The sequence below is a fragment of the Homalodisca vitripennis genome, chromosome 3 (assembly GCF_021130785.1).
Source record: "Homalodisca vitripennis isolate AUS2020 chromosome 3, UT_GWSS_2.1, whole genome shotgun sequence".
In the NCBI taxonomy this organism is placed as follows: domain Eukaryota; kingdom Metazoa; phylum Arthropoda; class Insecta; order Hemiptera; family Cicadellidae; genus Homalodisca; species Homalodisca vitripennis.
This window is the reverse complement of record NC_060209.1, coordinates 111,206,627-111,220,602: the sequence shown is the minus strand read 5'-3', so window position 1 is coordinate 111,220,602 and position 13,976 is coordinate 111,206,627. Positions and strand designations below refer to the sequence as shown.

Sequence of the window (13,976 nt, the reverse complement as noted above, 5' to 3'; positions counted from 1 at the left end):
TAAGTAACCAAAAAATCGATTTTATTCAGTATAATACATTACTAGCTGTAAAGAAATACCGTACGGTATTTAGTTTAAAATAAAACAAAAAACAAAATGTTTGTTCCTTAATGATGAGATAAATTGAGAAAAACAAGATTAACTGTTAAATAAATTTGTTTGTAAATAAAAATATCATGTTTTATTACGTTGTATTTTTTTTTTTTTAATAAAAATTTACATCAAATGTTCGAAAATAAATGAAGCAAACATTTTCCCATTATTGTTTACTAATCATCGAAATGCAGTTTTTTGTTTTATTAATTTTCTAAGTTGGTAACGCACGAATAACAGCTGATCAACAATGGTATTCTGTACTGTTACGTTAGAACTGTGTATTAGTGGTGTTTGCAAGCTACAGCAGGAGATCGGGTTCTGTGAATCGTGTTATTAAATGCAATTTTTCTGTGAGTTATAATTCGATTGTTTATTCAGCGAAAAAATGCCTTACTTATTTACATCAGAGGAATACGCGATATATGGTTTTTTTATTTTGGGTTACTGTAATGGTAAATGCTAGAGCTGCTGTAGAAGAATATGAACTACGTTACCTAATAGGAGGATTCCAGATACCAAAACAATTTCAGGAACTTTTCGTACTCTTCGGGAAACAGGATCACTACCAAGTACTAGAACCAATTATGAACGAGCTGTCCAACTTGATGATGATATTGTTATTAATGCTGTTCATCGCAGTCCAGGTGTAAGTACACTACGTATTTCTAGGCGGATAGGAGTTTCGCAGTCAACGGTGTGGAGGTCACTTAATCGAAACAAATTTTATATCCGTTTCATAAACAAAAGGTTCAACATCTACAGCTAGGGATGGTCCGCTTCGCTTGGAGTTTTGCAACTTTTTGAATATTAATAATCAACTCTACAAGCGTATTTTGTTTACGGATGAGGCACAATTCACTCGGGATGGTGTCAATAACTTGCACAATGAACACTCATGGGCAGAAGAAAATCCACATGAGGTAGTGGAACAGAACTTTCAACACCGATTTAGCGTCAATGTCTGGTGTGGCCTTTTGCACAATCGGCTGATTGGACCTTTCATATTACCTGGACGCCTAAAATGCTGAGTTCTATTTGCATTTCCTTCAAGAAGAGTTGCCGCAGCTGTTAGAGAATGTTCCTTTACATCTCAGACAAAAATTTGTACTTCTAGCATGACGGAGCACCTCCCCACTTTTCACGTGCCGTTTCTGCTTACTTAAATCATCAATTTCCTGGACACTGGATTGGTCGTGGAGGGCCTCACCCTTGGCCACCAAGATCACCAGATCTATCTCCATTGGATTATTGCATCTGGGGATGGATGAAAGACATTGTATACAAGACAAAAGTGAATTCTCGTGATGAAATAATTGCCCGTATTATGGATTCGGCTGTGCATATACAGGGAAGTCCTGAAAAATTAAGAAACGCAACAAAAGCAATACACAATAACGTGCTGCAAAATGTATTGATAATGATGGCCTCATTTTCGAACATCTATTATAAAAAGGTGCGTACGGTTGGCCCAACCTGATTAATTTTGCTTAAAACTAGTAATGTATTATACTGAATAAAATCGATTTTTTGGTACTTATTTCTGTTTTATTTTAGACTTTGATTATATATCAATTTTCTCAGAATTAAATTCTCTACAATTAATGTTTGTTGATTTTATGTATTTATTACCAATTTAAACAAAGTTATATTGTACATCAAACTTAAAAAAACATTGTTTCGTGCCCCAATTTTTTGCATTTTAACCCTGAATCCCTAAAAAACTACTACATGTACAGTTTCTGAAACCTATTTTATTAGCTTTATCAGGTAAAAATACATAAGAATCCACGATATTTCTTACTAAATTAACCTTTCCAAAAGTTCAGTATGGCTTTAATTTTACTCTTTTACCCAGGAATTCAGGCGAAATCTTTCGCTAGCTGTAACTCGCTAACAAAGCGTTTTCGGACCTATGTTTATATAACATTTTTTTCATTATTTTTACTAGTACAATGTGCTGTAGAAGTGGGGGGAGGAGAACTTCATGAATCACCTTGTAATAAAAAAAAAAAAATACATTATATGAAGGAAATACGTAACATAAATTCCTGATCATATAAAAAAATGGTAGTTAATTTACTTGTTTTAGAAGAAAGTTAACAGAGTTTTTGGTAGTGTTATATTTATGTTTGTTAAAATAAATTTGAGCAATTTCCCTTAAGATATTTATATTATTTTTGTAATAGTAAGTGCATATTGATTATACTCATTAGAAATTCATTACAATTAAATTATAAAGTTTGTGTTATAATTATAACTATGTATTTTAACTATTTTCTTGTGTAAATTTGACTATTTTCCTTTTGTAAATTAGACTATTCATTGTACAAAATTTGCAAATTAACAAATAAAGACTAATTTAATTTAATTTGATAAAACCTAAATTGAAATATTAAAACAATGATGCTCTAAATATTATTAAACATGCTGTCTATTCAAAAAGTATTTAAACTGATAACTTATCTCATTTTATAAGCATTGTATAGTAGAATGAATCTCAGTGGACTTGAACTTAATTTTTTCCTTGACCCTTGCAAAGTTATCTGAACATACAATGATTATTTCATTGATAAATAGGCTTCATTGCATTTTGAGTTTTTGGCAAAGTTAAAGTATCTTTATTGTAAAATTGGAAAGATCTGTTAGAGTTTTCAAAGAGTTAATACAAATGTTTCATGATGAATATGTATGTCATACACAAGTTTATGTGGAAACCTGAGACCACAAAAGGCTTCAAATAAGTTGCATTATGCTGAATAAAATAAAAAGGTTTTTTTTTTCTTAAAAGTATTAATATAATGAGTTTACTCTCAAGGGTTAGTTAATAAAGGATACCAAAGTTTTATGTCAGCTATGATATCATCTCAGAAGGTCAAAAGTTAATCAAAGTAAAGGACAAGCAGCTCATGGTAACTCTTGGGGCATAAAATGTAACTTATTGTAGAGTTTTTGGCCAAATATCAAAATTACAGTTGCTTTACTTAATTTGAAGTCAAATTTCGATTGAAAAGATACAGGTTTCAACATTATGCAGCAATTTCTCAAAATGCAACAGTAATGTGTAACAAACCAAAACTTCATATTAAACCTTGTTTTGATCAATAAAAAGAATGTGCAAGGTCTTTGTTGTAGTCCATTGTGAGGAAGGTGTGTGGCATCAAAAGGGAACTACTGTACTTTGAAAGATCAAGTCTAAAAGCCCTTAGTTAAACCATTGAATTGAACTACCCTCATACTTTTTTAATGGGCATTGCAAATGATCCTACATGAATTTGTAGTATGAATATAATCTATTTACAAAGTAATTAATAACAGCTTTTTGTACACGAGTTGCTAGTTTCTATGTAAATCAAATCTTAGTAGTAATTTAACTTTATTCAGACATAATGTGTAAAGATATATTATCAATTAATTTTCTTGATTCTTACAATGATCCAGTTATTGATACATTTTGGAGTTTCTGAGAATATATATTTTTCTCAATGCTTATAGTGCAGTTTTACATATTTGTTATCCATCTTTATCCTAGCCAATCTAAAGCATATACAATTTCATTTTATGGCTCTTACATAATAATTAAGGGAAGCAATTAGAATTGAACAAAGTTAGAATACTGTATTATAAACAGATGCTGACAAATGAATATGAGTAAAGTTTAAATTGTAAAGCAGTGATAAACACAAATTGTAAGCGAGGTTGTTAAGCCTGCTTAACTTGTAATTACCAACCTCTCATTTCGTGAAACTTATACAGTTCATTGACAAGTCCTTACCACCTGTTTGGTTTAAACTTTATTATATATTTTTAAAAGTTGTTTTCCAAATAGTCATGTTAAGTGCAAAAGGAGGCAATAGTGTCTTTTGCATTGATGTATTTTAAAGCGTGTAACATTAATAGTTTGTTATACTTCTGTACAAATGTTATTTTGAATTATTAATAATTAAAATGCAGTTTTACAGTGTACTGTATTCTTAGTTATACCACACATGCAGTTAAATAACATTATAATAGTAAAGTTAGTTTTTTAATACATCAGACTTTCATAAATGAAAAACCCGATATCGTTAAATAAATTCGACGTGTCCTATTTTATTTTAACCAAAATAGTATAAAGGTTTATAAACTGATTGTTCTTGTAAATAAATTCAGTCACTCAATAAACTAAATACAAAAATCACCTTGTTGTCTAAACTGTTAATAATTTGAAAATAAACCGAAGATCTTTATTCATCCGATGAAACTTAACATTGTGGTATCCCGTCAATAAGACAATTATTAAACTTGAATACGAAATACTCTTGACATGTTCTGTTCAAAATAAAATCGTTATACACCGAACTTGCACTAATCAACGAATTATATTCGTTGGCATTAATACGTATTCTTATTATAAGTTCTCATTTTCTTAAATTATATATTTCATTATAAAATTAATAACAAGAACTATTAAAATAATTTTTTTCTGATTCTGTAAAGAATCTATTATAAAGAACTTCGAGACGCCACACTTTAATTGCATTCAAAATTGAATGTCCGTTTATACTTACTAATCCAAAAGTTGTTTACATTTATTTAAAAAATTTAACAAAAATGTTAACATTTATCTCAATACACGCCTATTAGTTTCTTTTTCTCTCGTTTAATATTCTCAAATTAAAATATTTACTTCCTAACAGAGACTCCATATCGAAATTCAAAGAAAGGAAATTTATTTAGAACCAGACTATTTCATTAGGGTTTACTAATTTTTATTTAAAAATGTAAGAATATTAAAACATGCCTAAAATATATGTAAAAACTTCAACTGAAATAGGAAAACAAATGTGATAAAAATGAGTAACAGTTGTACAGGCGAGACCTTGACAACAATTTGTACAACAAATTTGATTCGTGTACAGTATGAATGCGTGCTGTAACAAATTTTGTCACAAAGGAAAAAATTCCATTCCCCAAAATCCTGAAATTATTAGTACTACTAGCTATTGAAAGTCTGAAAATATAAATTTTACTATGAACTTATTTAATCATATTTGAGATTGTATTCACTGTTTCCAGTATTCTTCTGAAATACAATTTGAATAAGTTAACAAATGGCCAAGATAAAATAATTAAAGCAGGTTAAATTAAATATATATAGATTGTAAGGGTGGTTTAAATGTGAAAGTTAAACCTTTGTTGATTGTGTTTGTGTAACTAAGCAAATGAATTCAAATTATAGTTATAATATAATTGAACTTATTGTATCTGAGTATTAGGTGAGGTAAGTAACATAGGTACTAAATGTTAATTAAATTCTTGAAAAATGTTTGTCTGAAAGTGAACAAGACCTAGTCTCTAATTAAATAAGTGGACCAAAAAAAGAATATAAGAAATAATGGACCTAGCAATGATTGAGGAAAGGTCCAAAATGAAATTGTCTACCGAAATACACAGACTAAGATTAGCCACATCACTTAGAATTTAAAAAAAAATAGAATCACATCATTCCCTATTATCACGGCTTCACCTTAAGTCATCATAATAAAAAAGTTCATATTTAACTAGCCCCCAATTTCACCTTTCCAACCAAATTGACTAGATATCACCAGCTTAACCAGAAGATAGTCATATCATGTTGGCAGATACAAATGATGTTGGAACAGACAATGAACAAAATACTGTAAACAAATTTAACTAATACAATTGCTAAGGTGAAAAATTCCAAGGGTTACTTCATCTAAATTACCTCGTACAGTAGATATGATGGTGGGAAATCAAAACTTCTTGTCATTACATTTAATAAATCACTAGGACAATCTATACAGCATTATATATTATTTAAAATAAATAATAGAGTGTCTATGAGGCATTACTCAAGGCATGGCATGGGTATGAGATTGATGCATGGGTACATTGATAAAATAAAAATACCAATGATCTCCTGGTAGGAAGGCCTTGGCTTATCACTCACTGAAAGAACCTCAAACTAATAGCATTACAAGTAACGACAAATCTCCTACAAATAATAATTCTATTGATGATTATTTAGTCTGGCTATCACCATCAACAAAATTAAATCCAATTTCCTCAGAGTCATTAGCTCAGTGCAGCTCAGGTTATGTTGCATATGATCTCATGTCAAATACTCCAAACCACACTCTTAATATCGGTAGTGATAAAATCAGAGGTGTGAAAGGCAAAGTTGTCAGAACTTATATTTCTTGAATCTATTGCTCACTTAACAGATGTAAATTGTTTTCAGAAGACCTGGGACAAGTGAAAGAACAGGCAAGCAATCCTAAATATGTGTAATGGATATGTTCTGTGTTCTTGCTAAACAACACTATATTTACTTCAATCAGACCACAAAATGCTTTTAATTAATAAACATACATTCCAAAAAACCATGTTGTATATTATTATGCCAGAGATTAGACAAAGCGTTGACTTTAGTATCAATTAAACATCAATATAATATAATTTTTGTATGGCTAACCAAAGGCATAAAAACTTCAAGCGAATATATTGCTTGCATGAGGTCTGATGTACTTAATACTGCCCTGTGTCCACTGCAGATTATAAAAAATTGTAAAACATTGAGAAAGATATTACAATATAATATAGCTAATAAAAATGGCAAGTGACAGGTATATCTTGGATTTTGATAGCAGGGCTAGAGTATTGTAAAGTAAAGATATATGAGAAAGTAAAGATATTCTATTAAGTATATGTAATAACACTCTTTATCAGCGTCAACAGATAGCAAACTCTCAATAATTGTTTTATTACTGCTGCTGATAATTTGAAACTAGATGAGAAATCACTATTGCGTAGTTTTCAATTTTTGTCTAAACCATTGATATCGATGAACCTAAAGAATAATTATATTCTTCTGAAAAATAAATAAAATTCCTTTTGGTGGTGGGAAGGTGTTCCTAATAACATTCTTAAAGTTTTGTTTAACTGATTTTCCAGCCTTTGGCTTTCACAAATAAACCTTTTGAAGTTGCCTTTTTTCTGACAAAGTTAAATTTTCCCCTGTAAAACCAATCCCTAAAAAGCATTAAATTGAATATTACAATCTATTTTCTAATCACATAGTTTCCTGTTTTATCAAAGTTATTTAAAAAAAGAATTAATTCCAGCATTATTTCAATGAATGTTGTTTAATCTCTCAAAAACAATTGATATTCATCCAAAATTCTGCAACTATCTGCTATCCATACACAAGTTGAGTCCATATTAAAATCTTTTGACGGGAGAGATCATAATATAGCCTCCATAAAGAGTTCACCACAATTTGATCTTGGCTGCAATTCTCTGAGTTTATCTCACCATAATGCTCATGTTTGTGGTAGAGATCAATATATTGAAAGCCCTCTACAATCACACTAGAACACCATACATAGACCATCTGAGGCAAAAACATGCCTAACCTCAATATTCTACATTATCTAAACATGTTTTCAATATAAAGAAGAGTGCATTCTGTGAAGACTTTATCATACTTAATTAATATGTTAATAGTTTACAACCATATTTTGCCACATCATAAGCTTAACTGATCTGATTTTTAAATGTTTGGTGAGTGTTATTTCATAGTTTATTCCATGAATTACTATGTAAATTCATTACATATTAATGAGGTTTTGACATTTGTTTATAAAAATCCAATTTATTTCATGTTGTATATTCACACAACACCCATAAAAATATACTTTCCCTAATCATAATCCAGTGTTTAAAAGAGGTTCTTCGTACATGGGTATACAAATTTTTAACAAGATTTCAAATTCATGGAAAATCTCCCTAAATCAATAAACAAAGAAACTATTAAAGAGCTATTACTGGGAAGTTCCTGCTATAGTTTAGATGGAATGCTAAATGGCAACTTGGTCAATGTCATCCTTAGTTAATGCAGCATTAAGAATCCGACAAGGCCTTCTTTAAATTGTGTTGTTATCTGTCTGTGCAAAAACTTTTGATAAAAAGCTCCTAGGACTTCAAATCTAATGTATAGTTTTCTCTTGGTCCAAGAATTACTGCTATTGATTTTGGAGTCAAAAGGCCAAAGGACAATACATCCATCTGTATGTCTGACCGGCTAAGTGAAAACTCTTAATAGAAAAGTCCTAGAAAATTGAAACTTGGTACATAGTTTCTCTTGGTCAAAGGGAAAAATTATTGATTTTAGGGTCAAAAGGGCAATGCATACATCTGTATGTCTGACCACAGTGATAACTCTTGATAGAAATATCCTAGAGACTACAGACCGGGTATATAAGTTCCTCTGGGTCCAAGGAAGAATCCTATTGATTTTTGGGTCAAAGGCTTAGTCCGTCCATCTATATTTAATGCAGTGATAATTTCTAACAAGTGATAACTTGTGATGGAAAGGTTCTAGAGTCTTGAAACTAGGTACATATGTTTCTCTTAGTTTAGGGAAGGACTCTATGGATTTTGAGTTCAGAAGTTAACAAGGGCAGTCGGTATGTCTGTTTATGAGATAACTCTTTCGTTACGTTCTATAGAATCCTTTGATTCTATGTTATATCTGTTTATTCAGTATTATAATTAGTGACTTGTCAATATTGTCTGTTTTTAATATCTGATCATGTTTTTTTTTTTTTTTTTTTTTTTTTTTTTTTTTTTTTTTTTTTTTTTTTAAATATTTCATGTAACTGTGTCTTTATAAAGATGTTGTCTTTTATCATGTTTTATTTATAGTACAAGGTACTATGACAGTACACTAATTTGTTAGTACTTTTGTAAAAGTCTGTACAAACGTCATATTTAATAAACAACTGAATTTAAGTTACCGTAAGTGGTCACAAGATCAGAAACTTGTGACTGATAACATTGATTCTAGTTACAGACTGATGGCTTCTCCCTGCATTGGCTGAATTTCGTCATCCAGCTTTACAGGCCTTTTTCAACCATGGTAGTGTGTTCTCAAGTTTATTATGACAATCATAATTATAAATAAACATAATCCATGGTTTTTTAATCATCATATACAAAATGAAATGAAATTGTTATGTATTAAAAAATGAAAAATGTTATAAAACTTGAAATATGTACAGCGGAGTAAGAAAATTACTTGATAATATAACTTTATATGAAACCTTTTTACCAGCCTTAGTTTAAAACCAAGTATAACTACAAATTAATGCTTATTACCACATAACAATTTTAAGGATTGTTCATAGTCTGTATGAATACAATAATATACGTGATGCTTATATACGTGGTGTAATATACGTGTTAATGTAGGGTGCGTACTGACCTCGTACAAGTGAGCAATGACCTGCGTGTGAGAGGATCCCTCCAGAGTTGTGCCATTCACCTCCAAGATCTCGTCTGCCACCTCCAACTCTGCACGATCTGCTGGTGACCCTGTGTGTAAAAACAACTTCACAATATGGATTTTACATATAAAAAAATATGTAATATTTGAATTTGTGCTAATTAAGAGTACAGCACAAAAATTTAGTTACTTAAAAATATACGAGTAACAGTTATATTCGTGTTGAAATATGATGTAATGGGAAGACTAAACATCTATTTTTGGGGAAAAAATTGCATGTCTTCTCCTAAATAGCAATTAGAAAGATTATTGGGACTTCAAGAGGCCATAAAACATTCATGAAATCATCATAAATTTCAACATGCCAATGTGTTTTACACTAGACTTAAAAGTTTTGAGATCATTGATAGTCAGAAAATATTCCCATTGCTATTACTCTTTCCATCTTGTTGGAAGTTCATAGACTCCAACAAGAGTGTCTTTAAGTAGATTTATCTAGATGTTGTGATATCTGTAAGCATTTTTGGAATGGGAGAATTCCCCATTTCCCTACTTCATTCTGCCATCTTGTTCTATAAGCTTGTAGATTCTAACAGGGTGCCAGTGACTCGAACTTAATTTGGATGGTGATTATTTCAAGCCATTCGTAATATCATAAATGATTATTGTAAAAATCCCTGCAGTTTCTCTAATTTCACAACACTTGGCTTGAAAACTAAAACATTATTCTGTATTCTTACCTGGATGGAAAGATCTCTCCATATAGGCTTAAAATTAGGTAACTCATTAGGAGTAATCTCTTACTGCATACTTCTGGGATACAGTGAGGAATTTCTGGCTACCAACATCTCTCTTTTGTCTGCACCTGGACTTTATGGCAGTGGAATAAGTTACGGCAGGTTCTTATTTAACGACTTTCTTGGCTCTTAAGGTACTTTTATAATCTAGTGATTAGTGGGATGCTTTATATTACTAGCATGCTCGACTCTGTTCATTCAGCTGACTTTCGATCCAACTAGACATTTATAAAAGATTCTTGGTTTGCTTTGGCGATGGCTGTGCTGAATATATAATGTAACCATGATGGAAACAAGAAAATAGCTGAATAAATAAATTTGTAAACAAACTATATTCAATCATATGACATTTAACAAGAAACACCTATTCATGAAATACGAAAATATAATAGACTGGAGTCAATGTTAAAAGTCATTGACAAAATTTGACCTCAGTCAGTACTCTCTTACGTTAGAGTATTTTCACTAGCTTATCGGAACTTGTATTTGAACACTACTATAAAAACAAACTACTGAACATAAATGTGAATGTTTCATGTGACAGAATATCTCGAGAAAGATTTATTTCTACATAGACAAAAATGAGTTACATGATGGTACATGTCCAATCATGGTATTAGGATGAGCGTCATTGATTGCCTGTCACTTAGTAGGCTGACACAATTTTTATTATGTCTGGTGGGAAGATGTAAACATTTCTTTTCTTTTCGTGTCTGATTGTATGCCTGTCTATCCTGTCCACAGGACATCTAGAGAATGAAATGAGATGCTATAGTTTTATGCAACCTTAGCAAACCGTACTTACCTACATGACACATGGAATTTTGTACTCTTACCATGTGTATATATGTATAGAATATAGAAAAAGGCCAAGTATGAAGCTTTGAGGTACTCCTGTGCTGACCCTCATCCGACTCTCGTGAAATTGTCTTTTATTTGTGGGTGAAACAACCTACTTCCTTTCAGAGAGGTGTGAGGAAAAGTGAGAGAGCTGCACCATTCAAGCTATATCTTTCCAGTTTGCACAAACGAACGGAATGGTTGGTATCATTTCAAGCCTTGGATAAGTCACCGGATATCACACCGACACACTGACCCATCCAAAGCTCCAAAAACGGCTTCTATAATATTTTTGACAGCACTAGAAGTTGAATATCCCTTTCTGAAACCAAACTAAGATCCAGTCAAGAGTTCATTAGAGTCGAAGTATTGTTGAAGTCTTGCAAGAATAGTCATCTCGAACACTTAAGCAAAGAAAAAAAGCAGACCAATTGGTCTGTAATTGTAAATCTGTAACAATTGTTTATTGTTGAACAAGTAATTGAATAATCAGAGTTATATATTTTATAAACATATAATTATTGTTAAAATATATTTATGTACTTTGGTTTAGTTGTTTCATAAAATATAATTAGATACATTTTGCCTGAAAACGTTAAAGAATTATGTGTCTGGATCGTCTTCATTATTTATGCATATTAAAGGCATTGTTCCCAATCATTATTATTTAAAGCAATATGAACACTATGTTTTAAATAAGTGTTCATCTCGTGAGTTATAACAATTGTCTAATAGTTTTCTTCGGGAATTGAGTCAAAGTGTCCATAAGGATAGCGGCAAGAGATTGGTGGGCTATGGGGTCTAAGAGACATTCATGCCTACTTTCCATTGGAATCATCTAAACAAATAGGCTAGTTTTATTATGTTTATTTAAAGCCTTTAATCATAATAACCGGACTTCAAAGTACAAATTTGCATAGCCAAGAAGTATATTTATATTCAAAATTCATGTAAACATGAGTCTCCATGTAAACAAGCTAAACTGGTGGTGTATATGATTTTTTTCTAAATTGCAATATAAGAATATTGCCATTGCTGATCACACCTACGGCATGAATAGTTTAATTCCTCAAGACTTATTTCCTACAATGCTGAAAATATTTAAAGCCTTGTTTGCATATATAAGAAGAAAAAAAAACTGTTGATAAAAAAGTTTTACCAATTTCATTAGTTTAGAAATTGGGTACAATTTTCAAAAATCTTATCCATAATAAGTCCATAAATTTCCTGGTTTTGCAAAATTTTAACTTTTTTAAAGTCAGTACGGTTTTTTAAAAGGTAAATAGACCTGCGATGTCATGAATTCTTTAGTGTCACGCATTCTGCTCTTGGCCAAAAGAGCGCACCATCGGTATATTTTATGACCTTGAGAGAGCCTCTGACACTGTGAATCCAGTCTTTTATTAAGCTTAGTAAACTTGTTTGATTTTCATTTAAAATAATAGTATGTAAAAAAAAACATGTTGCATAATTCCGAAACGCAAGTTAAAAATATTCCAAAAATAATATCCACATTTGGGGCCAAAAATATTGAATTTTTTAGCCCACTCTATAAATAAACACTGTTCTGACCCTCCTTCATTTCACAATCTATTGGGATTTTTTCTTACTGGTGGTGAATTTTATAACATCAAAATTGTTTAACTGTTGTTCATAGAGTAATTCATAACTTTAATAGTTGTTAGTCAAATGTATGTTTATTCGTCATGACTATGTCCGAAACATTGTAATATGCTGGTGACCTATAAAGTATATTTCATTCTATACATAGTAATTCAGAAAGCAGATAGATTACAATTTTATTATAAAGGAAGCTTATCGGATGGAGGTTTATGGGAGAGGGCAAAAAATGCTGTGATTTGTAGAAGTCGTGCTACAAATCCGGGGATCCTTAGATTGCTTCCGAATCTCATGCCCGATATAAACGGAGGGGTCCTGTCTCGAATGCTTTACCTTATAAAGAAACGCTTGTATACACAACTATGAATATTAATAGTCAAACAGTGGTGTATGTCTTCGTTTTTTAAACACAATTGCTTTGTTATATGTACGGTTTACACTTACACATTTTAAATACTATAAAATCATGGTACAGGTTCAGCTGACCGCCTGCAATAATTGTTATTATTTATGTAGCTCCGTAAAATATTATTTCTTGCTCCCCTAACATTGTTTTAAACATCTTGCGACCCTGGGCCCGGACCTATTTAAAAAAGAAGCATTGGCCTTCATTCCCACAAAGATGACGCATTTGTTACCTGTTTAAAGGTCTCTCCTCACATCGCTCTTTAATAATATTTTCACGACCTTATTAACTTATGACTACAAATCCATGGAATTATTCATATCAGTGATTATGTTCTTCATTCCATTTACTTTTGAACTTTTGAAAACTCTCAGTCCTCAATCCTTTATTTGTTTAAAGGATCCCATTAATATTGGTCAAAAACAATAATTATAAAAGCGGAAATTCGTAAAAGTTACATGATTAAAATTACGTCAATACACAGTGGAAAACATTCTGTTTAGATCATCAGTAGATAGCAATAAGCCCGTAAAAATATAGTAGAAAATAAACTCACGAGCTGTTAAATAACAGTTTTTAAAACAATCTGTTTCAACATTTTGATGACTTGTACACTTTGTTTCATCTCAAAGTCAGAGTATAAATACCATTAGTAAAAGAGTGTCTAATTAAAGTGGCGGCCGTAAGAGAAGGATGTTATTGTCCCAGTCGAGTTGGGAGAGACAGAGGAATTAAACGAGTCACCAGATGAAGTGGCCATTAAACAATAGTTGGTAGACCTGAGGCCATTTCTCCCTTCTTGACTGCTTCCTTTCCCTTTCTCTTGCTTCCGGGTTCTATTAACGAGGAACAGAACAAAGCCAAGTTATTTTTAAAAAAGGTAGTGCTTTGTTTTGAACTGGTAGTATAACGAAGTTCTTTTAATTTACAA

General features: G+C 31.2%; 1 protein-coding gene across 4 annotated transcripts in view; it reads right to left on the bottom strand.

The window, feature by feature from the left end:
- LOC124357305 (protein PALS1) overlaps positions 1-13,976 on the bottom strand; it is a 262,643-nt gene that overhangs the window by 217,602 nt on the left and 31,065 nt on the right. For 3 of the 4 annotated variants that reach the window (XM_046808971.1, XM_046808969.1, XM_046808972.1), the window contains exon 3: positions 9,362-9,471. In XM_046808971.1, coding sequence (XP_046664927.1) covers positions 9,362-9,471 — 110 coding nt within the window. Of the gene's footprint in view, positions 1-9,361; positions 9,472-10,122; positions 10,160-13,976 lie in introns of those variants that run through there. The other variant, XM_046808973.1, reaches the window with a different exon arrangement.